This window comes from Brachyhypopomus gauderio, chromosome 6 (genome assembly GCF_052324685.1).
Source record: "Brachyhypopomus gauderio isolate BG-103 chromosome 6, BGAUD_0.2, whole genome shotgun sequence".
Taxonomy (NCBI): Eukaryota; Metazoa; Chordata; class Actinopteri; order Gymnotiformes; family Hypopomidae; genus Brachyhypopomus; species Brachyhypopomus gauderio.
Window position 1 is genome coordinate 16,457,827 of NC_135216.1, and position 26,147 is coordinate 16,483,973.

At 46.4% G+C, this 26,147-nt stretch overlaps 2 protein-coding genes across 6 annotated transcripts; both read right to left on the reverse strand.

Annotated features, from left to right (window-relative positions):
- Window positions 1-269: 269 nt before the first annotated feature.
- On the reverse strand, window positions 270-7,179 carry ap5z1 (adaptor related protein complex 5 subunit zeta 1). Of its 4 annotated transcripts, none has more exons than XM_077009188.1 (18): window positions 7,000-7,179; window positions 6,516-6,656; window positions 5,963-6,149; window positions 5,740-5,884; window positions 5,488-5,600; window positions 5,016-5,184; window positions 4,730-4,771; window positions 4,106-4,246; window positions 3,966-4,003; window positions 3,584-3,746; window positions 3,171-3,340; window positions 2,915-3,057; window positions 2,321-2,473; window positions 2,030-2,141; window positions 1,544-1,641; window positions 1,313-1,445; window positions 1,013-1,227; window positions 270-906 (listed from the first exon to the last, which is right to left on the reverse strand). In XM_077009188.1, exons 1-18 carry the CDS (start codon window positions 7,038-7,040, stop codon window positions 636-638), a joined length of 2,475 nt encoding a protein of 824 aa, XP_076865303.1. In that variant the 5' UTR covers window positions 7,041-7,179; the 3' UTR covers window positions 270-635. The 4 variants fall into 4 exon arrangements, with proteins under 4 accessions (XP_076865303.1, XP_076865302.1, XP_076865304.1 ...); XM_077009187.1 differs by having other exon boundaries at window positions 3,171-3,349; XM_077009189.1 differs by lacking the exon at window positions 4,730-4,771 and having other exon boundaries at window positions 3,171-3,349.
- Window positions 7,180-7,980: 801 nt separating this feature from the next.
- foxk1 (forkhead box K1) lies at window positions 7,981-23,179 on the reverse strand. 2 transcript variants are annotated; one of them, XM_077009197.1, is made up of 10 exons: window positions 23,003-23,179; window positions 22,294-22,847; window positions 17,553-17,750; window positions 14,834-14,993; window positions 14,508-14,654; window positions 13,793-13,986; window positions 12,376-12,542; window positions 12,035-12,289; window positions 11,710-11,931; window positions 7,981-11,508 (listed from the first exon to the last, which is right to left on the reverse strand). In XM_077009197.1, exons 2-10 carry the CDS (start codon window positions 22,683-22,685, stop codon window positions 11,309-11,311), a joined length of 1,935 nt encoding a protein of 644 aa, XP_076865312.1. In that variant the 5' UTR covers window positions 22,686-22,847; window positions 23,003-23,179; the 3' UTR covers window positions 7,981-11,308. The 2 variants fall into 2 exon arrangements, with proteins under 2 accessions (XP_076865312.1, XP_076865311.1); XM_077009196.1 differs by having other exon boundaries at window positions 22,294-23,179.
- Window positions 23,180-26,147: the final 2,968 nt, after the last annotated feature.

Here is a 26,147-nt window from a genome sequence, read left to right on the forward strand (position 1 = left end):
CCTGTCCTGCCCATATAAATCTGGTGGTTTCCATCAATTTAATAACTTGCCAATCAAGCTATTAAGACACTTGAATCCTATAAACATGTAATTGAAAGAATTTTAGACATTATTTTGTATCAGGGATAAATGTTTTTTTCTCTGTATTTCTTCCCCACATTACATTATAGAAAAATATTTTTATTAAGTAATTTGCAGTTACTATTCAGTTGCTGTTTATGATTTTTAACACCATCATTGAACATACCAAAAAAACACACAACACGAGGTGAAATGCTGTTTTGTTCATGGTTGTGCCACAGTACAAGAGCAGCACATCCCAGAACTGCTTTGCCTCATCCTGCAGACCTCCAACACTATTCTGGCAGCTTCCCCAGACTTTTCTAACGCATCATCCAATGCTTTCCTCTCTGTTCCCGTGACTCATTCATTCGTCTATGGCATTAATCAACACGATTACAACTTGTCATGCTGGCGACCTCCTTGATTAGAGAGGTTTTCTTTTTTTTGATTGCCTGCCCAGATGCTCTGATCATCACTCTGAGCTCTGGTGGGTTCGTGATTGAGGTTTGCGTGCACATCCATCTCCCCTGTCCCAGCAGAAGCTCCAGAGACCGTGGGCCTTGAAGGTGGGGTCACACGGGCATGAAGCTGGAGCGGTTGTGGAGCAGGCTGCTGACGGCCCTCATGCGCTGGGGCAGAGCGGTGTTGGTGTCCCGGTGGCAGCGTGGGCTGTGGGCCGGGGCGGGCGCGGCCAGCACGAACTGGGCCACGTTGGGCAGCTTCAGCAGGTTGCTGAGCTCCTGGGCTCGCGTGACGATCTCCTCTGTGTCCTCCTCGCTGAAGCTCATCTCCACGGGGCCGCTTCGCGCAAACGAATGGATCTTGGAGAGGAAGAGCGACGCCCTGCGAGACACGGAGGAGGGACAGGGGGACGGGGACGCTCTGCGTTAGGAGAAGACACGGAGGGACGGCGGGTGTGGGTGGGGGTGTGGGTGGTGCGAGGGCCTACCGGGGGATGAGGTCCTGGCTGCGGGAGGCCAGCTTCACCAGAGCGGTCATGAGCACGGTGAGGAGACGTGGAGAGTACTGTGGGGGGCTGGCGGACTGACGCACCTGTGTGATCTCGAACAGCACCGCCTCCAGCCCCTCGAAAAATGACGTAATCAGCTCCACGGTGCAGCGAGGGTTGTATGAGAGGGACAGATATTCTCCTATCACCCACACCTGTGCACCAATCACAAACAAACTTGTATATAACTAAATATAACGGAGTATTTTATGTTAAATGTACATGGCTTGGTTCTCTCACCACATGTGTGTAAAGGTCCTCTTTACTGTAGATGTTGGTCGTAGTGCTGGAAAACTCTAGCAGCTCCTTGTACTGATCCACAATCAGTGACGGCTGCAGTTTGCACAGGGTCTGCAGATGTGTACTGAACACCCTGCAGCAAACCGGCAGTCAGAGAACCCAGCTGATACAAGTACTACAGAATCACCACACACAGGCTGTTCACACTGAAGACTCTTTAGTGAGCCTAACCTCTGAACTTCAGCACTGAAGTTCTTCATGTTGAAGAGGAGGCTGCTTCTCTCCACCAGGACCTGCAGTAGCTGGTTTATCAGCCTTTCATCAGCCATCTGAATACACACACACGCGCGTGCGTGATTAAGTTACCGACATTCCGACATTTTGATTTAGAGAGGGCAACTTTACACTCCTTTATTTTCACGGTGTCTTCTTTTTCATATGTTGAGCAAGACTTGGCGAGCTAGCCAAGGTCCCCGTCTATCTGCTGCTCAACAGTGCCCTCTGGTGTTTAACACCAACAACTACAAAGCCAGAACATGTTTACACCAACAGGATGAGACATCATCTTTCTCTTTTCTCCTGATGGGAAGAGCACAAACGTAGACACGGAAGTGTAATGTTTCCCATAAACGTCCAAGGTTTCCCCAGATGTATCGCTCTTCCACCCCCCTGGTCTGCTGAGATCACATCTAGTGAAGCTTCTGTCGAGACTGTTACCTGAATGATGGTGTTGAAGTAGATGTGTAGGAGCACAGGGACGATCTGGGCACAGCGCAACACTCGGGGGCTCTCCACCATGCCCTCCAGAACCTCATGCAGCGTGCTCAACCTGAAGATCAGCACACAGTGGTCACAAAGCACCAGAGATCAGCACACAGTGGTCCCAGGGCCATCAGAATAGTCACACAGCCTTTACCATTGAGCACAAGTGACAAAGATAGCAGTGAACAGGTTAATGACCTTGCTTTGAATGTCAAGTAATGAATAACGTTTGTGGGCCAGTCTCACCGGTCAATGGTGTCCCCAGTCCCTGCCTCAGGTCGGAGGATATAGAGGAAGAGTCCTCGGTAAGCAGGTTGCCGGAAGGCTTCCAGTGACGCAGCCATTTTGGAGCCCTGCAGGTCCCATACAGCTCGATCTTGGGCCTGGTAACACGCTGACCTGCAGGAAGAGTCCCACCACTGCTTACAGCCACACATCTCTCAGGAGCAGCCTGCAAGGTACTCAGATCAGTTCTGTTTGCGGCAAAAACAAGCACGTGGACCGGTGGAGAAAATGTCAACCGCTACTCAATATCAATGATGCCCATTATGTGAAAACTTTAGGAAATGGGGTTCAGTTCCAATCTTCTCCCTAATGTCATGAATTCAACAATGGTCTTGGTAGTCAGCTGATTACTCAAACCTGATGAGTAAAACAAACATCTAAAGTAATGATGAGTAAACATCTAGCATTGGCACAGTGCTACAATCTCACTACAACTGCTACAAGCTACCGCTGCTGTATTCAAACAGTAAGCAACCAATACCCATCTTTGCACTCAACACAAAGTGCAGAAAATGAACCAGTTGCATTCTGAGATAGCATGCCCCACGTCTCCACCTGTGCTGGAGGTCCAGTGCGGCGGCCAGGCAGGGCAGGTCCAGCAGGGTGTGGAGCAGCTCGAGGGCCGTGTCAGGAGCCAGCAGGGAGGGAAGCAGCTCCACAAACTCAGAGATCAGACCTGGGCCGTTCCATGCCAGGAACTGCAGGACACGTCAGGACAGCGGGATACAGTGAAAGGTGTAAGACGGAGCATCTTGCGCTGGGCAGTCAGGGCTAAAGCTGTGGGTGAGGTGTGTCTGGGGCAGGTGGTCACCTTGAGCAGGTTGGGGAAGCTGTGTCTGTACGCAGCCACATTCTCCTGCAGGACGGCCATGTTGTGCAGGCAGAAATGGACGAACTCGAAGGCGAACATGGGCTCGTTAAAGAGCTCTGCTGGGAAACAACTGAAGAGTTGGCAGAAGACGGCCTCCGAATCTACAGCGGCTATTTCGCCTAAGTACAGAACACACACACACACACACACACACACACACACACACACACACACACACACACACACACACACACACAAAGATACCACTAGAGATGTCACAACAGACATTCTGATATTCCCATAATAAGACACTCCTTACATAGAGGTATTACACAGGTACTGAAGGTACTGAATACTGAGGTGTAAGCCCTTGAGTTCAGGACAGTTCTGGCGGGCCGCTGCAGCTCACTCACTGTGGTTGAGGTAGAACTGTGCAACAGGCAGCAGGGCCCGGGCGAAGGTCCGGTCGGCGCTGAGCCGCCCGTGCAGGGCTTTGATGCAGGGGAAACCACGGTAGACATAGGAGGCGTCTTCACTGCAGATGATGTCCATTATGCTCACAGCCTCCACCATGCACTGGACAACAGAAAACACCACTCGTCTTACCCAAATTCACCCAGGCAACATCTGTTCAGATTCATGAGTCATTCAAATCCCCATGACGCTAAGAGACACATTAGGACAAACTTAGCAGATGAACAGAGGAGGATATAGTGCAGCAAGGCTCCGTTCGACAGGAGCTGTAAACGAGGTTTCTACTCAAAGGCTCAGACGAGGTCCTGTGAAGTAGCTCACCGCCTTCTGTAGCTCAGCATCTACCCTCTTCAGGGCTTCTGCAATGACACATTCAGCGGTGGTCAGAATAGCCGCCCGAGCCACGCCCCCACGTAACCGGCGAGGCGAGCGCTACTAGAAGCGCGCTTCGGCACACTCACTGCGGTCACTTTGCTCGATCAGACGGTGGCAGTACTCGAAGGCCTTTTCTCGGAGCCGCTCCTTCGGAGGGAGGAGCCGGCTTGAGGAGGAGGTGGCTGACACCATGGACATCACGGAGCTGTCCAACTCAGAGCGGTCATCTGCGCTGACAGAAGAGCTCGTCACGTCCCCACTTTCAAAACCACACGTAACATTTTCGAGCAGATGGGGTGTGACCATGTTACTTAACAGTATGTGAGAAAAGACTTGGCAAGTCAATTTGGCATGCCCTGTAATCAAGTCACAGGATTGAACAAAAACGCCATCAGATTTTAGTTTAGTTATTCAGCGATTGTGGCGCTTGGTTACTGATTAATCGTAAGAGTTAATCACAGCACAGAGAAGCACTACATATGAAAAGAACATGGATGCCCAAAGCAGCTCTTTTGGAGATCTCCCTGAAGAGTTTAGTCCCAGCCTTAAACTCCAAGATATTCCTGTACAATTACCGCAATTACCTAGATTGGGTTATGAACTTGGGGTTGGAAGAAAACTCTTCAGAATCAGCATTGGGAATGCCCAGGTTAGAAACAAATTAGTTCTGTCCCTGGCTTAAAGTCGGCTGCACCGAAACCGAACCTTACCTCGGTATGGCGTTTGAATGAACTGTGTTCTTTTTAGCTGAGCTAGCAAAAGTGAAAATTCAATCCCGAGTTATTCTTGCATGAAAAATTCACAGCTGCTGCACATCTACATAACTCAACCTAGACTGCTTGAAGCATTAGGAACAGATGATCAAGAGTTACCATGTGGCCACAAGGCAAAGACCCGTAGCTTACTGACCCATTACAAATTCAGGACTAAAACCAACCCAACTGAAGACCAGAACTTTCTACGCTAAACCAAATGGGGCCTTCCTACTATTCTCACCTGAGTCTGCATTTGAGCTTCCCTCCGTGTCATAGGTGAGCAGCCAGCTCTTGAGCGTAGAAAACGCGTACATGTTCATCCACTGGTCGTCAGTGAAGCTCTGGCCCACACACAGCACAGTGAAAAAGTCTCCTGCCACCGCCCCATCCACTTCAGTCATTGGCGCTGGCTGGTGGAAAGACAAACCGTGCAGGGCAGAGATGCGGGCTGCAAAGCTCTAACTGGATTTGCTTTGCTTTATGTTGTTTATAGCCTGACAGTACTCAGGTGTTTAGAGAACTTAAGGGGTATTAATAATCTGCTGAAATACCTACCTCATAATTCAAAATATCCTGATATCTCAGGTTTGGCATATACAGTAGATGTAAGATTTAACCATGCTCCATTTGCAGTTGGTTCAAACTGGTTTTTTTATTCATCTGTTGGGTTTGACTGTTGTGTGTGAATGACGATGCATGAGTTTGTGTTCTACCTGACGCGTTCTGGGACCAGTGAAAAACCCCCCAGATGACATGGAGGCTCCCTGGTGAATGCTGGCGTATCTCAGCCAATCAGCCAACTTCCGACTGACCAGATTCACCTGATCTGGAACCAGCACACTTTTAATTAGACCATTTTATCTTTGTAAAAATGTTTTTAATGATTTTAAATGAAATATCCCATGAACATTACCAGAGGAACACTGACTTGGCCATGATTATCTGGCCACTGCAGCTGAGCTCACCTTCGTTGAGGATCTCTGAAGAGAAGCTGAATATTTTGGAGAGGATGGGAAGTGTGTGCTTGGGAAGCTGCGTGTCAGGTTGTCTCGAATCCAGACTCCTCAGTAAATACTGACAGAGAGGGAGCAGATCCTCTTTGCACCATGCCTGAGGAACAACACACACAGCATCAACGGGGTGGTTGCAAAAGCACCCTGGAGGGGTGTGAAGGTGGACGGCCCATACCTGGGAAAGCACCACGCTGGCCAGGCAGCTGAGAGCCCTGTTGTCCAGGCTGAAGTCTGTGGAGAGGCTCTGTACGCTAAGGGGCAGACACTCCCTGAGGATGGCGGAGGAGAGAACCTGAAGCTGCTCGGGATACAGAGGTGAGCGGAGCAGAGCCTGGAGCTTCTTACTGAGTTCTGGGTGGAGCCTGGTGGACAAGGCCATCAGGGAAGACATCAAACCACATGTCCAACAGACACGAGAACAACGAGGAAGAATAATATTTTTCCGGGGAGAAGAATGCCCCGGAAAAATACTGCTGCCAAGATCTTTACAGAACTCACACATGAGGCACCTCCCAGAACCCCTTAGCTATCATTGGGAGGATAGTGTTTTAACTAAATGTGCAAGAGAGAATGAAAACACAGCCTGAGTCTGAGCTGAGCAACATCTCTGACCGTACTCCTCCAAGCCGAGCTGAGATTCTCTCACAGCAGAAGCGCGTGTTCCTGAGACGCAGATTTATAGTAATTCAATGGAAGTGCAAGTTATAAAGAACCTTCATTAAACTTACGTTCTGGCATATTTAGTGGCAGAAACGATCAGATGAAGCCTCTGCAGAGAATCAACAACCTCTCCTCCAGCATCTTTGTTGGACTGAAGTTGCTTTAATACACGACCATAAAACTTCTGCAGCTCCTCTTCCTGTATTTCCCTGAAAGGTATACATAAATAACCACGTGTTTTGTAAAGTAATGCCACAGTGTCTAGGTAGAGAGGGACGTGTTATTCTGCAGAAAGTGTTCATGCAGTTCAGTGTAGGAGATACACGTGGAATGTACAAGCACATGAAGTTTGTTGCTGGGCTGGTGAAGTCTGTTCCATCGACCATAAGAATTATTTATTATAGACTCTAGTACGAGTATATTCAAGTATCTGTAGCCACTCTGCGTTATTTCCCCCACCAAACACACGTATGTCCTAATACGACGAAAACAAGCAGTAGTGAATTTAGCCCAATAACAAGAGAACTAGCTGGACCAGCTACCACCTCATACCTTGCCTGTTTTATTAAGCTCTCTGTTCCCGGAGCGTACATGTTGAGGTAGATCAATCCGAGCCCATCAGAGAGGCTTCATGTTAATAGACAAAACTCATTCCAGAGAACCAGTTTACAAATGGACTGTACCATACGCTTTATTTACCATGACCTGCTCACAAGTCACATGACCGCAGCGCTTCCGTATTCTGCTCGTACTTTTACAGTCACGTGACGTTTAAACGTCAAGTGCCGTTTTATTTGTCGGCCCAAATGAATTCACTTGCAACAAGCTAGAGATGGACACATTTTGCAGTTTAAAAAACACTTTTCGTTTATATTAAGAAATGATGCCGTAATAGTCTTTTTATTTTATGAATAGGTTTACAGGCACACTTCGTCTCATGTGTTGAACGTACTCACTGGAGGGCAGGTCACTATGTATGTAGCTGGATTCGTTTTCTTATATGAAAACACATAATTCCATCACCAATATAATGTGTAAGGTCATTATGTTTCCCATGTAAGCGTGTGAACCACCGTCTGACCTGGTAATGCAGAGCAAAAACAAAATGTTGTTCCAGCTTCACTGAACATTTAAGTAGGTCACACTGTTATCACAGTTGAAGGACAATGCAGTGTTCATTTAAAACCCCCATTTTGTTTATTCCAGACATCCCACAAATTAGGACCATATCGGACCTTTGTAACCTGAAGGCTTGCTTAGTTTACACAACACAATAGATATGCAGGATTCAGATTTTTAAAGGTAGTTCTTTGCACCATAATTAGATTTAGACCCTGTATAAACATGCACACACTGCTTCCTGAAGCTTTCAGCATTCTTCCTGTCACTGCTATATTTCTATGCATCTTTAGACTACAGATAATGTTTAGGACCCAAATGTTTCTCAAATTTACCCACGAGCACACAGCTAAAACACTGCAGAACACTGGGGATGTGGGATGATGCACACAAATGCCACACTCTGGGTACAGATCACAATCAACAGCTCAAACCTTTTAATTGGCTGTGTTAGATTTTTCTAGAGGTTTCCACAAGGCAGTGAAAAGACAGAGAGCTGCACATGTGCACAATGAAATGTGCTGTTACATTAATAATTTTAATGTAATCAAGATAAGAGGCAAACCCAAGAGAGAATGAGCTAGAGAATGAGTGAATACCAGGTATACAATATGTGTAGAAATGGAGTTGTTCAACATTTCAAAAGAAATGACATGAAAGAAAAAACACACACACACACACACTGGTATAGGTACAAAAAAGAGGTTACTCTTCTTGAAACTTCAGAAATTAGCCAATCTATGTTTTATTTCAGTTTTGGAAGAAAGGCCAAAGAGGAATGTGTGTAACACTCAGGCCAGTGGTTGGTGCTGTCCACCAGGTGCTTTCAAACACCACCCTCACAGCCATACATGTCCACACCAACTACAACACAGCATACGGTTATTGTGCTCCGTTAGCAAACTTGCAGCTAACACTGAAGTCACCTTTCACCAGCTTCTCATCAGGGTGAATGAAAACTTCAGACCCCATCTTACTGGATGCATGACAATCTATAATAAGGACTTATAAAGACAATGAGATGCTTTTGAGCAAGTATTAACACAGGGTGCTTTGTATACAGTGGGTAAAGGTTACACCCAGAGCAAGAACTGATGACAGAAGTGACCAAAATGCATATCAGTTCATTAAACGTAACTTTAAATTATGAATGTTTAGTGTATAAACACTTGCATAACGTAATATGCAATAACACAAAAAGCACACAAATCTAATACATCAGATTAGTTGACAAAAATACTTTGCTGAAAAAGACAACAGAATGTTAAAAATGGATGCACATTCTTTAGGCAGTGAACAATAATGCAGCTCAACTCAATAGTAACTCAAATCTATAGCCACGTGCTCATTTGACTCATTCGTTTATGTATTCTTCTGGACTACTGAGGATTACGTGTAGATTAAAAAGCCTAAAAGATCCCCCTGCCTGACCCAAATACTTAGATCACATCTGTTAATGCCTTTTCATCTTGGCCATAGATGTTAAATGGTTGAATTCAAGTCTGAGGTATAACACTAAGGCAGTTCCACTGGTTCAAGTGGGTGATTGTTTCCTGGTGATGCACTTCAGTGTGCATCTTAACATAATCTACTATTAGCAAAAAAAAAAAAAAAAGGAAATCAATTATGTAATGAACTAAATTTACAAGCCACTACCCTCCTGTTCCTCCTCATCTACCTGTTCATGTTGCAGGCACACGTGCCCCCGTTAGGGCAAATGTATTGCAATTTATCAATGACATTTATATCTGCAAATGAATCAAGGGTACTTTTATTATGAAACATGGTAGTACTAAGTGCCCTGGGATCTGAAAGCAATGATCCAACCCCATTACATCACAGAATGCACAATATCAGTCTGTCATTCTAACCCTGAAGTGGGAAAAAGCTTCAGTGGTTCAGCTTCCGAGTAGCAAGCAGTAGAGTTTGAAGCAGAGTTGTTATTATTACAGAGCTGCGAGGGTCTACTGCAGAGTAAACAGTCTTTTACACGCTTCTCTCTGTGTTAACAGTGCAGGCAGGCCGTGGTGCTTCTTTGTAACAATAAGGTGGTAGCTGAAACCACACCATTAGCGATTGTCCTAAGAACTATTTTCAGTTCAAACACTATATTTACTCTGTTCTTTTAGTAAAAAATATAAAGTCTGCTAACATTTTGTGAATTATACCAAAATATGTTTTTGTTGTTTTTGTTCCTGAAACAACAATTCATGAAAACTTTTAGAAAAGGTTTAACATTCATATAGGTCCTCCCAACATCACTAAAGGGCCACGGGAAGGTGGAGAGAGGAAAGCTGCCCCTCTGACAATTCATATCACAGGGTACACTCCTGGGTTCATATCACAGGGTAAACTCCTGGGTTCATATCACAGGGTACACTCCTGGGTTCATATCACAGGGTACACTCCTGGGTTCATATCACAGGGTACACTCCTGGGTTCATATCACAGGGTACACTCCTGGGTTCATATCACAGGGTACACTCCTGGGTTCATATCACAGGGTACACTCCTGGGTTCATATCACAGGGTAAACTCCTGGGTCTAAGCAACAGAAACAAATATATTTGGTTGTCAGACGCCCATCTTAATAGCAAATGTTTCCCAGCATTTACAATTGGTGTGGGCCTTTATTATTTTTAAATTATGCTAATCTAATTGGGTATTGTAAATCTTAGGTCTTCATGAAATCCAAGGAGCAACATTTTGGCTAAGCACACAAACAAGGGACAAGTGTGTGTCTGCGCTACATTAAACAAAATTTTAGCTTCAAAATAACAGATTCATTTTTTTCAAACAAAACATCAAAAGTTAACAATAACACATTCTAATGTCTTAAGTTTAGGTCAAAGAGGGAAAGATAAAAATAACAGAAAATACATACATTCACTGTCTGTCTGAATTTCGCACTACTGACCAATTCAGAAGCGGACATTTGTTAGACAATTGTTAGACGTTTGTCTTTCTTTTGCTACGTAAGCAGGTAAAAGCCCATGAGAGAAAAATACTTTACACTACCTTGTTAAGGAGGTCCAGGCTAGAAACACGGGGGCCTTGAATATATATTAAGTGTTTGTGAAACATTTTTATTTGGTTTTAATTATTATAATCTGATTTTAATAGAGACGGTGTTTCTAAATCATGTATGCATGTATCACAGAACGATAAATAAATCCTCACTACGTCACACAGGAACTTGGGAGGTTACCAGCTTCCAGTGAACTCAATACATGATGCTTCGATTCGGAAAGACAGAAACTCCCGAACAGTAATAGCTGCTTAGACATTGGTCCCGTCCCAACCCAACCCAAAATAAGTACTAGTTCAGATGTACCTTGTGAGGAACTCCTTGGCAACCTGCGCCCCCAGCAGACACGGGCCTGTCCTACCTCGAAGGGCCGATCCAACGCTCATTAAAGAAACCCACTAACCTCAAACAGCATCTGCCTGTAAGGCTGATGGGATAATGGGTTTGGGCTCATATCTGGTAACACACACTTTCATTCTCCTCTTGCGGAGAAGATGGTCAGTAAGCTGTGATGGACTTGTTCGCTCACAAAAAAAAAAGTTCTTAGAAAAAGGGAAAAACAAACAAACAAATGAGGAAAAAAAAAACAAAAAAAAACAAACAAACAGACCGTTTCCCCCCTCAGTAATCTTGGCACCTTGGGCTAACACTATTGTGGGTGTTCGGTTCCAGGGTCCTCCATCTCCTCCCCTGTCCACTCCCCCACTGGCCACCTCAGTCGCTGGCTTCCTGCCTCATGGCCATGATGACGTGCTGGGGGACCGAGGCCACACCGTCCTCCTCCAGCCTGGCTCTCTTGGCCTCAGGCTCACGCAGGGCCCCCTCCTCCCGCTCCACGCTGGCGGGCCGGTGCACCAGGACCGGAGGGGACGTGGAGGCCTGGGCGGCCAGGATCTGGAGCGGGCTGGTGAGAGCTGGGGTGGAACGAGAAGGAGAAGGAGAGAGAGAACGTGAGGCAGGAAGGTGAAGACGGAAGTGAGGCCATCACTCTGGGTGTCACTGTCAATGTAACGCTACAGGTCACCAGACAGAAGATGGTTATAGCCTGGGCTTAATAAACAGGTGTAAATATATATATTTTATATATACACACACACACACACACACACACATACCATAAGCATTGGGTGAGATGCTGGTGGTAGAGAGAGCATGCTTGCCGTTCTGGGTGATAGTCTGGACTGGGAGCTGATGCTGGCCCATGACCATAGAGCCTTGCTGGACAACAGTGAAACTTTGCTGCCCTCTGGTGGCTGAGCCGGGGTGGCTTCCCACCGCATGGATGACTCGGCTGCCTGCAGGGATGGAGGAAGGCGCCACCATCTCCTCCACGGCACCTGGCGGAGGGGGAAAGCTCACAGCCTCAACTCTCAGCAGCTTGAGAAGGACGTAAACGCTAGAGGACTGCCGAGCAGAGAAGGAGAAGGTTTCCATCGGTACCTTGGTGGTCTCCAGTGCCTTCTACCACTGTGCAGCCAGAGTTGGCCAGCACGTAGCCATTGGGGGAGCTGGTGGAGGCGGTGACCACACGCACCATGGTGACAGGCGGGGCCTGCTGCACCACATGGATGGCCTGACCAGAGGGCTGGGTGGAGCTGATGATGGAGGCGGGCATGTAAGCCACAGGTTTAGCCACGCCCCCTGGAGGCTGTGCAGGCACTGCCATGATCACTGGCTGGGCGCTCACCGGAGAACCTGGGGGGGACGACACAGGAGTTCTCACGACCGGGGCCAGACTCCGCCCACAATACAGGCAACACGCAGAGGTGGGCGAGACTCACCTGGGGCACTCTGTGAGTATCTGTACTCCGGTACGGAGGCCAGCTTGGAGCCGAACTCGTGCTCGTGGGGAACGGGCGAGCCCTCGCGAGACAGACTCTCCGGGGTCTGCAGGCCGCTCGAGTGGGGCGAGAGGAGACCAGGGTGGGTGGGGGAGGCTGGAGCACTCCTGGAAACAGCGGAACAACACCCATCATACACACGAGCACACATGGTCTTAGCGGAGCACAACCTCACACACACAAACACACACACACACACACACGGGGGAACCAAAACACGCATGATCTCATACACCCGACATAGAGCTTTCACTGGAACTTTGACAGCCACACCACAGCCTGCCTCACTAAACTTGCTATCTCTCACACCCACACACTCAAGCATGCACACTAGGGCTGCAACAAGTAATCATCAATAAAATATAAAACTACTCTACTCATTTCTTCATGGACTCGTTTGGTGGCTTCCACTGTCTCTACACTGGGGAAACATGGACAGAAGGAGAAGAGAGAAAGCTGCACTAAGTCTTGTGAGGTACAGGAGTATTTCACGCTGAAGCGCCCCAGGAAGACTGAACTTGCAGGTCAATGACACCATTTGTTCCGCAAGCTGCTAAGACACCATTATCATGCTAGACCCTGGGAAACCTGTATTAGAATAGAATAGAAATAGAATAGAAACAGCCTTTATTGTCCCAAATTTAGGTGTTCTACAGGTATTCTACAGCTTTGTAATATCTTAAAAAACAACCTTTTGAAACACCTTGATAGTGACTGACTATGAAAACCCTTCTTTTGAAGACTGGGTTATGATTTCTGTATCTCTCCAAAGCAGAATTGGTTTTTGTATCTAGTGCACAAAAAAATAATACATTAAAAGATGGAAAGAAGGACTACTGTCATGAAAGAAAATTTGTCACATAACTTTTCTTAAATTAGCTTGTTGCTAGATTATAAAATACAACATTAAAGATCTATGTGTGGTCCACAGTAATAAATTAATAACCCTGACAAAAAAGTTTGTTGCAACCCTGGCAGGCCCTGGCGCTCACAGCCACACCCACTTCAGCACTGCAGTAGGCCACGCCCACTTCAGTGCTGAAGCAGCAGACAGTAGAGTACTGGAGCACGACAGGACGCCTCACAAAGGCCAAACTGGCTCACTCAGAGTGTGCAGCTCACATAGACTTGACTTACTTTGTTCTGCCAGACAATAAAGACCAGCAGGAAGGAGGGGGAGGGGCGGGGAGGAAAACAGACAGTGGCACACTGAGTATATGTGCGTGCATCACAGAATACATATAATAGAATATAAGTCTCTGTGTCATGTAGGTGCGTGTGTGTGTGTGTGCACAGTGAGGCTGGAGGTGTGTGCTGGGTGGTGGAGGGTCAGAGGTCAGGGGTCAGGGCACCACACCTGGAGGAGAGTGGGCCGAAGGGCGTGCGGAAGCAGGACACGCCCCTCTGCCGGCGCTTGCGGAAGGCCTGCTCCACCAGCTTGGCCTCGGAGGACGGGTCCACGCGCCAGAACGAACCTTTACCCGGCTCCTCCTGGGAGCGCGGCACCTTGATGAAGTAGCGGTTCAGGGACAGGTTGTGTCTGATGGAGTTCTGCACACACCGCACACCAAACCATCAGGGCTACACCGCACGTTAACGCAAACGTTAGAGAGAGAGAGAGAGAGAGAGAGAGAGAGGGGGGGGGGGGGGAGGGAGAGAGGGGAGAGAGAGGAGAGAGAGAGAGAGAGAGAGAGAGAGAGGGGGGGGGAGGGGAGAGATAGAGGGGCAGAGAGAGAGAGAGAGGAGAGAGGGAGAGAGACAGAGGGGAGAGAGAGAGAGAGAGACAGAGGGGAGAGAGAGAGAGAGAGAGAGAGAGAGAGAGAGAGAGAGAGAGGAGAGAGAGAGAGAGATAGAGAGAGAGAGGGGAGAGAGAGGAGAGAGGGAGAGAGACAGAGGGGAGAGAGAGAGAGAGAGACAGAGGGGAGAGAGAGAGAGAGAGAGAGAGAGAGAGAGAGAGAGAGAGAGAGAGAGAGAGAGAGAGAGAGAGAGAGAGAGAGAGAGAGAGAGAGAGAGAGAGAGAGAGAGAGAGAGAGAGAGAGAGAGAGAGAGAGAGAGAGTTTGTGAACTCCTACCTGCCACCCCTTGTCTGCAGTCCTGTAATATGGGTAATGCTTGGTGATGTGGGCGTAGATGCCACTTAGTGTGAGCTGTCTGTCTGGCGCAGAAGATATGGCCTGCACGATCAGCTGTGCATACGAGTACGGCGGCTTGGACTCGTCCTGTGACACACACACACACACACACACACACACACACACACACACACACAGTCCATCAGAGCCTGCTCAACCACTATGCCTATACGAGTCGACGCCGTCAGGTCATGGACGGTGCGGTGGGGAATGGCAGTGTGGTGCGTGGGCGGGGCAGGGGGCGGGGCAGGGGGCGGGGCTCTCACCTTGGGGCTGTCTCCTCCCGACACCTCCGTGCGCTGCTGCTCTGACATGGCCTTGGCCGCGTACTCAGCTGCCAGCTGCAGGTCTGAGGTGACGTTGCGTCCGTAGCGGTACCCCGAGGAACCGGCGCCCCGCGGACTCGCCGGACACGAGTTGGGCACACTGGGAAGGAAAAAGGAGGAGTGTGTGAGCGGAAGAGCTGCCGAGGGAGGGGTGAAGACAGCTCTAGACCCGCCGCACAGACCTACAGTCGCATGTCTACACATGCCAACACCACTGGTTATAGTTCAGAGTTATTACATTTCAGAATAAATGTGATCGTGTATATATAAATAAAATAAATGCTGCAGTCGTTTCATCTTCAACCAAAATCCTCTTACCTAAAATCAAGGTGACGTTAAGCAATGCTCTCTAGCTTGAGGTATATTCTCATTCATATTTCTGCTAGCCCAGTGCCCTCTAACAGATCTAATAAATGTGAAGGTGGGCAGTAGATGGCGCTGTTACCTTCATAAAACCAGGGCCCAGAGAGGCTAACACAGTGATTTGCACTCCTTGTGGCAGATTCTACACTTGTTTACTGTCAACAGTTTAGCAACTGCACCAAAGCACAGGTGCACCTGTGGTGATGCGGGAACAGCCCGGGGCAGTAGAGCTTCAGAGGAACACAGTTCCATTCTCACACTCAACGGGGGGGCAACCCGAGACCACACAGCTGTGACGCGTGTCTCTTCATACGTCTCTCTGCCCTTCACCTGATCACAGTGGCTGACACACGATTCTCAGCTCTCCAGAGATCTTACAATGACTCCTACCAGAATGTGCATTTAGATTGTCATTATTTCTTATGGCTCTGCCATGAGAGCAGCAGGTGGCGCCAGAGAGGCGGGTTCAGTGCTGCTGTTGCATTGTTGGAGGAGGGGGGGAGCTCCGTGGAGAACAGCAGGCCATTGTGTGGAGGAGGGAAGAGCCAACATGGAGAACGTGGTGAAGAGGAGGACGTGTGGGCCTAAAGCTGCACTTCCCCAACATTACACCCTTAAAACGCTCCCAACACAGAGACTCCCCTGCCCACAGGTGCTCATAAAACACCACGTGTACACACGACAACAGCAGGGTGGATGCACTGTGTCCCAATCTGTATGGCGGAAAAAAAAGCAAATAGAGTGTTGTGAAAAACGGCCAGCGACTCAGCATGCAAGCAGGCAGGGCTCCTGCTGAGACTGTTTGAAGAGGTCGTGACCTCTGGCTGCCGAGACCAGCTGTAGACTGCCACTCCCAGCACGTGTGCCGCCCTGGCCGGCACGGCTGGTCCGAGCACGCGGGAGACACGCTTGTACAGTATCAACCGTGCTACACACATCAGCTAGGATGAAGTAAGTTCAAACAGCTCGCTGGAGTACTTCTAGAAAATTCCAAAAGGTCATCTGATCTAATGATTTACAGAGGAGACCTCTTTAATTGCTTAATTATTAACTTGTTGAACAAAAACGAAATCACTTTCATACTTTGCTCAAAATAAATATTATGTGCGACAACCACTTTATATATGAAATGTAAAGCTCAGAAACAGCTTACAATGGAAGGAAGCAAAAAAACAAAAACAGGGGGGGGGGGGGGGGTTCAGGTCGAGAGCTAAGACAAATATGTACAAAAGGAGGGGGCAATAAGGTGGCCATTGTGCTGAGAGGGGCAGTTTTTCAGAGGCAGCTCACAAGGTTCAGAAGGCGACTCGCACACGGCTGCGTGTGGAACCGTAGGAGACGGACCCACTCCTGCCGACCCGGCCGATGCACTACAGCTCAAGAGGGACTGCACGCTCAGCGCTGGAGATCTCGTCAGACCGGCTGAATGGAAGGAAACCTTGGCTGTGGCTTGGGGGGGGAGGGGGGGGGGGGAGGGGGGTTGGGGGAGTGGGGGGGGGGGGGGGGGGAGCATCGCGAGCATGCATGCTGTTTGTTTTGGGTGTATGAGCTAGCCAGGCAGGGCAGGGTGGGGGTAGGCTAGTAGGAGCCCTCGGAAAAAGGAAACTATCCGTGGCTCAAAACACAGAACCACAACACTTTGAACTCCGCCAATCAGAGCGCTCCAAGCTCAGCACATGCCATATATGGCAGGCGCACACACACAGGGCTGCTCACATTCACAGCCGCACACGGTGCAGGGTCGCAGACAGGCCACCGGGGGCAGGCTTCCCCCTCTGCAGACACGGGGGGACAGAAACGCTGGGAACATGGGGAGAAACCAGACAACATCCACATATTTCCTCTTCTTTTATTTTAATCCAACATGTTAAAAAACCTGCTAATTGGTGATAACATATCTGAATATATACAGGGCGTCACCCATCAAGACTGACGCATCTTATGGCTACATATGCGGCCATCATAACCATACCACCCAGGTAAACATGTTACATAAAATAAAACAGGCACACAGGCTATGCTAATGCCCAGGTTTCTGCTGACTACGCTGCCAGGTCTCACTATACACGTTTGACGTGTTTAATAAGTGGAAAATGAAGGTCGGCGATCTGCTTTGCTTTCACATATAAATGCAGGACACTCCTGCGAGACCTTACTGACCGATTTTGAATGATGAGTAACCCAGCACATGTCTAGCCTAGCAACAACCCTGACCGACGGCCAGCCCGGTGCAGCGATACGGCGGGCCAAGCCCTGCATGACGGCCAGCACAGCTGACCAACGAGGTCAGGCCTACCTGATGGTTCCTGTAGGCGAAGGCAGGGGGCTCATCACACTTCTGAGGTCACTTTCCGGAATGTTGATCTTCAGCGGGGAGATGTGCGGGTAGAGGGCTCGCACGGGAGACGCTGGCGGTTCCTCCTTCAGGGTCTCCTTATGGTACAGTGCCGTGAACTGGATCTTTATCACCGTACTGGGAAAACGGAACGTGCACCTGGCAAAGGGAATCCAGCGGACATGCGTGTGTCAAAGAACAATAAAGTGATCAGGATCACACAACTGAGACACAGTCCTGTAACAGCCAGCAGACTCTCACAGCATTTTCTGACTTAACTGTGTGTTACTTTACATCGCCTGTGAGAAGTTGGTATTAGGACACATGCTACTTCAGCAAATACAGTTTAAAAAAACAAATACAAAAACTATCACACAAAACAAAGCTCAAACTTTAAAACAGAACTGTGAATATTTGCTGAATGTCAATATAAAAACCATATAAAAACACTGACAACTTATGCAAGGCATTTCACAATTAACTAAATGACCCCAGTCCTGGCTAGCACAGAGGGATGTTAAAGTTTACCTTGTACATTTTTAGTTAAACATAAGGTGGGATTAAGATTTCTTACAGAAAGGTTGCAAGACTTCACATGCCTGCCATCCAATTAGAGTATGACCTCTACACCTCCCCAATCGCTGATCTAGTGTCAAAGACGAGGGGCGTGAGAAGACTGTCTTACTGCTACAGAAGTCTGTTCTTCAGATCAACAGATGCTTCTTCTTTTTACCTTTTCAGTCTCTACAGCACATTTCCCATCAAACCAACATGTTTGTTAATTTGGGCAGAAGTCACTGTGTGCAACATCAAAATAGTAGCTAGGTCAATCTGAGCACTGAATAGATTGTTCGTTAAATGATTCGTGCTGCCTTTGTGTAGACATTTCTGGAGTTTTTAAACGTCCATGCAATTTTACAGCACTGGGTATGAAAACTGAAGCATTTGAAACTTTATATAAAAAACATTAGAAGGTGCATTTGGACAACATTTTTGCCAGCTACACACATCCCTGTGGTCCAACAGCTGTATAATGACAACGAAATCAAGAAACTGCAGACACTCTGTGGAAAGCCAAACGCTCAACGATAGGCCTAGGACCGTGCTGCACACTTCAGCGCTGTGCAGCGGGTGTGAGGGTCCCTCACACCCACCCACGCTGCCTTAGATTACGGCTCCTGCCTTCTGGTGGCCTGCAAGAACAAAGCCACGCATAAAAATGCAAGACTGCACACGTGGCCCTCCACTGCCGCATCTTACACAGGCTGACACAGAGCTCTTCACAGGGCTCTTCCTCACAAGAGTCTTCCTCACAAGAGTCTTCCTCACAGGGCTCAAATCACCCCAAGCATGTACATTTCACTGACTCGGTCCAGTGAAGCTGAGAGTCCTGATTTTGAGCAGGTTAACAGAAACTGGAGAGTGTCCAGTTTGGACGCTGGTGTGGGATACATACGGAGATGATATCCAGCAATGTTCCTGTAGTGGCTCCTACCAGAACTGCCACCGAGCGAGCCACACTCCTCTCAACTCATTTACACACGTCTACTAAAACGCCTGCACAACTTCAAGAACAGCCCGTGTTCTCAAGATTGAAAAAAGAAAGAATAATAACTAATTCCGGAGCAGTCTTAAAAGAAATCGAAGACCGCTCGTGAGCCTGAACTTCAGAGGGAGAAACCCCAATTGACCCCACCCCTGACCCTGACCCGCTGCATGTTTTTACACTGTCAATAGCACAGCCAACAAGTGATGAACTGTCTTGGGCTTATTTAGGAAACTACTGGACCGGGAAGCCACATTTAGTGCAGCAGCATACAGACTAGAGCTGTTCTGAAGGGAGCGTCTGGCAGGAGCCCAGTGTTGGTCGGGTCCTTCGGTCTGTGTTTTCATAGCCGTCTGTTGAAACAGCCATAGCAGCCTCCATGACAACGAGCTCTGCCTTATCAGTTCGGAGAATGGATCCGTAGACAGCAAATGCCAAGAGCTATTAAAGGCGCTGGCCTGAGAGTACAGTCCAATGTTTAGGCCTGCGCTCAGTGACAACTCAGTACGCCAGAATCTGTGACAATTGTGTGAACCATCTGTGTATCTGCTTGTTTAAAGCTGCAGTAGGTACCCCATGTGAAAACACCTTTGTCTCATATTTGCTAAAACTGTAAGTAGGTCCTGACAGTACTACATGAGATAGATAATTAAAAAAACAGACTCTTCTGGCTCCATTTAGCCCTCCTAATTCAATTTGCAAGAATCCATTGTGTCCGAATTAAAACAACCAATGGGAGTCAGGAGTATGTGATGAGCACTCTTGCACACACATGCTCTCGCGCTCAAACTTAATCAGTGAGTCGCCTCAGGAATTTTGCAAAAGCAACACCTAGTGGATAAATGGCCACCATCAGTGAAAACATTTCCGTCCCCCTTTTGCTGACAACTGCTTAAACGACAAAGACAGAAGATGTACAAGCAAATGGAACTAAAGATCAAGCTGAAAGGAAAGAACTGGACCGAGTCTGAGATAAAACACCAATGAACATCAGAAGCAGGAGCTACGAGACCTGAAAGGATTTAAAACCAATGTTGTGTTAGCCATATTTCTGCCTAACAGGTAGCTAATTACCCCTGCTTGATTTATATTTGGTTTGATTTTCAAATAAATTAACCATAAATCAAAGATGGAAATGGTTACAGTATTCCGCCATAGTGAATTTCTAATTTTACTGTGATGTTGCAGTCAGGCTAACGCTAGCTTGTTTCTGATACTAGGTCTACTGGTTAATGTTGTTTCATCTGGGCGTTGATGAAAATACCTCTGTGAAGTCCCGAGGCAGTTGTATCAGCATGGTGTTTGTGTGTCTGTGCACTCACAGCTAAATGTTCTCATAAGTGTTTTACAGTTTTTTCTGCATTATTCGTGACAGTTTGTGTTATCACAGTAACATCTGAGAACTGAAATAAGAGAACGCTCGTTCCTTTACCAAGTAGATATCGCTGTAGATTACTTTTCATGTCTGCAAGATTTATTTCTTCCTCCTTGTTTGCCAGCAATGTTGACATTTCACAACACGCACAGCAGTCTCCTCTGTGGGGGCGGGACTTTGGGGGCGGGCTGAAGCGGTGAAAAGGGAGGGGCCTGGTAGCTGTTCTCATTCAAATTTTCAAGCCATGTCCAATCTTTTCTCAACTAGTTTTATATCACGATTTGTGATGATTCCTGATATAAGTCTAGAAGTCTAGGTGAGGTTTGCACTTAAAAGCATGCAGGTTTTATCTAACAAACAAATGTATGTGTACATCTGTAGATGCATAAACATTCACTTCTGTTTTATCCCTGTGTTTGCCAAATCTGGAAATAAATCTGATTTATAAGTGAAAAACAATGAGCAGAATAATAAAACTCACATTGTCATTCATCACAGGCCAACAATACATTCAAGAAGTTTTATTTCTGGTCCTTGTAAACTAATCCACTGTTTTACTTATTTGTCCATTTCTGTTCACACTACACTGAGTGAATCATGTGTTGTATGAAATGTGTTAGAAATTTTCAAATTAAATGCATTGCCAAAGATCTGATTGTGTGTGGTATTAAACACAGTGAGAATGTATTGGAAAACACTGGTACTGCCCAAATGTGAGAACTGTGGTTCTGGACTAATTCGGCCTTTCAGATCTTAAAAAAAAAAACAACACGTGAGCATTTGCCTTTTTCATTACACAAAAAGGACTGTGCAAATGAATCTTGCTTTCTCTTTTATGTAAACAAACAAAGCTCTGTTAGAATTTTACCCAGATACTGTAACTGCAAAACACTTTAGAGCCCACACACCACAACTGTGAAGTGTGCCATGCCATTGTTTCTGTTATGTGCTTCTCTTCGGGAGATCCCAGGCCCGATTGGACCACAACACCGAGGTGGATCTCTGGAGAGTCCAATCAGAACAACACACACCCCTTACGATCCGGTGGAAGTAAGGACATTTTCACTACGACTTCCAGCTACACACTCGTATTTTGCGAATGTTTAATCTGATTCGTGTTTTCTTGCTAGCGTTCAACGGTATTTATCGAGTTAAAAAACAAGGCAGTAATATCTTGACAAATGAGATCTTAATCCGCCCCATCCTCGGCGTAAATGCTAGCCAGCTAGCTAACCTTCACGAAGAGACGACCGTTAAGCCTAAAAATAACTCTTAATTCGATTAAAAAACCCAAAATAAACGAAAACAACAAACAATAAACCAACCCCAGTTTCATTCTATGAATTATTTAATATGCTTTCACGCGTTATGTCCTGTGTAATGGGGCGAAAACAACCCCTTGTTTGGGGAGCTGGCTAAATAAAACCGTCCGGATCTCGGGCTGACAGGCAGGACGGGTTCGCTCATTCAGCGTGTTGATCACACACACAGGGCAGAAACATCTGCTTTTATAAACTGTTTATTACTTAACTAACCCTTAGATAGCTAACCTAGCTACTGAGTGCAGTTATTTAGTTTGGGTTTATTTCCTGTGACTTATTAAAGGTTAAACCGATAGTGTTAAGCGAACTGATGTTTCCAGTCGTGTACAAAGTTAGAACTTCCTCAGGGGTGAGATGAGTCCCATAATTTGAGGACTCGGTGCCTTGTTCGTTGGAGAAGGAGGTGTATTTGTTGGAGAAGGAGGTGTACGCAGCGTAATATACATCACACCAACTTACTCCCTCGGCAGCTGAATCGGAGGCGCTCCTCTCCTCTGGAAGACCCCGTCCACAAACACGCCGTTCTTGCCCAGGCAGCGCAGGTAGAAGTCGGGCTCCTCGAAGGTGATCTGCAGGTGTCGTCTCGATATGAAGCTGGAGTGACCCATGTTGACGTCCACGGAGCCGTGCGAGGAGTTGCGGCCCACGGTCACCGTCCTCTGGCGCATGACGAACTCGAAGTCCCTGCCCTCCATGCGCGCCAGGGCCTGCGGCGGGGAGGAGAGGGGCATGGAGATGATCCCGGACGACAGCGCGTACATGGGCGCTACCGCCACTCGGACCGGGCTGCACGGCGCCGACTTCAGGGCTAACAGGGCCCTGGCTCCGGTGTCGTCCCTCAAATCAGCCATCTTCTTGGAGAGAGAGAGAGGGAAAAAAATAAAAAATTCAAGGGGAATTTCAGCGCAGTAGCCGAGCGTTGGCAGGCTTCTCCGTGTTGCTGTCGGAGGTAGTCACAACATGGAGATGGAGGCTGATAACACCCGGCGAGGATCGCGCCGGCCTGGAGGACGCTACGGTGGATTGTAAAAAAATCACGATTTATACGAAGAAGCAATAAATTGATGAAATGAAAACGTTTCGTATTCAATCAAGTGTTCACTGAGAGATTTCAAGCTGCGCCGAGATGGTCTTGTTATGTAGAGGGAATCTGTTAAAGACTATTTACCTCGCGGCTTTGACTGAAGTGGCAAACAAATGGTTAATGGTGTTACAGTTCCTGGAACTGGAGGACACGTGCGTTACATGTGGCAATACAAATATGACTAATATAAATTAATTACATACACCGAGGTTGGAGTAACAGCTTCGCACCGGACATATTTGACATTCGGTACTTTTCGTTCAAAATCGCAAACTATTTGAACAGCCAAATGTACTCAGAGGTTGTTAAACAATGACGTCAGCTCTCATTGACCATTCGCTGCTCTCTCTGTTTATAAACATAGAAAGAACAAGAGAGACCTAAAACATGGATACTGGAATTACATCTTGTATTAGGTTATTTTCGTCAAAAACAAGAAAGTTCACGCTGAGTAGATTAGGTCAATATAAGTTCAACGTTTTTGGCGAAGACATTAATGTGTGTAACACCATTTCATTGCATGGCTTCCTTACCTACACCAACCACATAATGTGTTTAAAATGGAAAAAGACAGAGCCATTTTCCAGCTTTTAAATCAGTGGATCATGTTATTTTCATCTGAAGACTTCATAACATCTTTTGTATTATCATCGTTGTTATAACTACAACCAACACAGCAGTGTTTAAGGAAACGACGAAGTTCACAAGTTATTCAGTTACATTTCAATATACTTCTGAAGGACGCTATCCAGTCCACCTTAAAAAGATAACAGGCAGTGTTAACTGAGTCATGGTTCGAGTAACTAACTTGATAAGGAACAGATTACAACCTAGTTTACAATGTCAGCAAAGGGCCGTACGAATGAGTTAACTTATCATTTACACATAAGAAAATAAACCCTTAAATAAATAAATCAATCAATGATCAATAGTTCTTACATACAATTCAATCAGAAATAAAGAAAAATATATGTATTGATATATCAATACATTTTATATATTTGAAACTATTTTTCATAGTACACACACAATAAATTATATAATTGAATCTGTAAAATACATTCATAGTATTTGATAAACAGGACTAATAGCATTTAGTGTATTCAAGAAGTAATAATCATAGTTCACTAATACTCCAGAGTTCTTAACTTTCATAGAAAGTTTACAAGTATGTGCTCTTCTCAGCAAAGGCAGTAATATGAATCTCACCAATGCAATGCTTTCATGGCCAGTCAAGACAACGTCTATTTATTTAAGTGATATCATTGACTCATGTTTATATGGTTACAGAAATTATGGATATTGGCTAAAATTGATTAAAAAACAAACAAAACAAATACATGTGATAGTAGTCCTTCTTGTTGCTTGGGCCCTACATATTTGGTTGTTTCATGGAGTTCATCTTTTGTTTTGAATTCAGCCAGCAAATGTGTAAATGGCTCCTCCTGCAGTGTTTAATTTTTTTTTCCTGAGTTTGTTTTAAGGTTTTCACATACACATTCATATTGTTTTGCCACCAACGCCCAATGACGCCACAAACACAGAAGTGAACAGACGACCAGTAGGCTGACCTTGAGAGACAGGATAGAGTTGGCAGAGGAGTCCAAACAAACACAAGTGGAGATACGCTAGGCACATCGCCACCACGGGATGCGTTCTGCACAAACCTATTCCATTCAAAGAAAAGATTTGGCAGCTACACTATCCTGTCTGGGAGCGTAGCCTAAAATGGTAGAATTGTTCAAAGTAATTAGTCTATAGAACAAACATTAGATTTAAAACTTTGATTACTCTCTCTGTAATACCCATATAATTGCAAAACGAAATGAAGCATAACATGGCAACATTTCCTGCAAATTGTTTCAAACTAAAGGCCTCATTCACAAAAAATGTTTTGCATAAGCTGCCCGTAATTACCAATTATCACATCCGCAGAAGTCATGAAGCTTGCTGGTAAAAGCACAGATAGCCCCTCACCCTGGACACCTCATGTGAGGCAGAGAACTCAAGGTCATCACAGCTAGGGCAGCCAGACACAAGGATAGCTGTTTCCCAGGACTGTGGCCCTGATCTACCTCACACCTCAGTGCTCTTGAACTTAGCACTGTAACACATAGCTCCATTGAGCTGTACTATTCATTACCTGCATATATTTAGTTCTAATTGATTTGCTGTATGGGCACTTCCTGGTTAAATAGCCCAGTGTATCATGTGTATGTGTATGTGAACTCACCAAGATAATTGATTTTCCTGGAATTGCTGATTGAAATGTGAAGTTAAGTTTGTCACATTTGTATATATACAGTATCATGCATTTATATAATAATTCTTGCAGTCTCATCTTCCAGTGTGTGGGGTCATATATTTTCCTCACTCTGACCTTCTACCAGAGTTGAAGGTGTGGTTCAGTCATTTTTACTGTTGTCATTCCTGGGATCTGTTGGAGTGGAGCCACTCTTCCAGTTCAGGGTCATAACCCCAAGTGGCCCGCCTCCTCCATCACCACTGGAACAACCTTTATATTAACCTTCCACATTCTCTCACGTTCCTCTTTCAGTCTGGTATTTTCCCAACTTTTCATGTTCCTTTTTAATGTCATTTGGACATCATTTGGGACCTGCTACATCTATTACCACTGCTGTGTTCTGCATTTTGTCCACCATCATGATGTCTGGACGTTTCACCACTGCTTACTTGTCTGTCTGGATCTGGAGGTCGGATGCTCAATCAGATTGTTTGGGTATGTAGTAGATGTCAAAGTTACATCCACATGAATGCCAGGCCCCAAAGGTTTTCCATCAGAACATGGCCCAAAGGATTATACTGCCTCCACTTCCTGTAGTGTATCCTGCCATCTCTTCCCAGGTAAGTTATGTACATGCACCCAGGGGTACACATGATGGTAAAGAAAACATGATTAGTTAGATCAGGCTACCTTTTCTGATGCTCATGTAGGATTCAGCATGGATACAAAATTGGGAGCATGGAATTGTCCAAAATGTCTTGGTATGTTGAAGCATTCACAATTCCTTTCACTGGAACTAAGGGGCCAAGCCCAGCTCCTGAAAAACAACCCCACACCATAATCTCCCCTCCACCAAACTTTACACTTGGCACAATGCAGTCAGACAAGTATCATTCTCCTGGCAACCACCAAACCCAGACTCGTCCATCAGATTGCCAGATGGAGAAGAGCAACTAGTCACTCCAGAGAATGCACCTCCACTGC

Bases quoted from the DNA above. Each gene is read 5' to 3' on its own strand.
- ap5z1 (XM_077009186.1), bottom strand. From the start codon at position 7,040: ATGTACGCTCCGGGAACAGAGAGCTTAATAAAACAGGCAAG. The intron at 3,350-3,583 runs GTGAGTGAGCTG...TTCTGTACTTAG, and splicing joins ACAGTTCTACCTCAACCACA to GCGAAATAGCCGCTGTAGAT. The intron at 1,642-2,029 runs GTAACAGTCTCG...GTGTGTATTCAG, and splicing joins ACTTCAACACCATCATTCAG to ATGGCTGATGAAAGGCTGAT.
- foxk1 (XM_077009197.1), bottom strand. From the start codon at position 22,685: ATGGCTGATTTGAGGGACGACACCGGAGCCAGGGCCCTGTTAGCCCTG. The intron at 13,987-14,507 runs GTAGGAGTTCAC...CGGTGTGTGCAG, and splicing joins CTGCAGACAAGGGGTGGCAG to AACTCCATCAGACACAACCT. The intron at 12,290-12,375 runs GTGAGTCTCGCC...CGTCCCCCCCAG, and splicing joins ATACTCACAGAGTGCCCCAG to GTTCTCCGGTGAGCGCCCAG.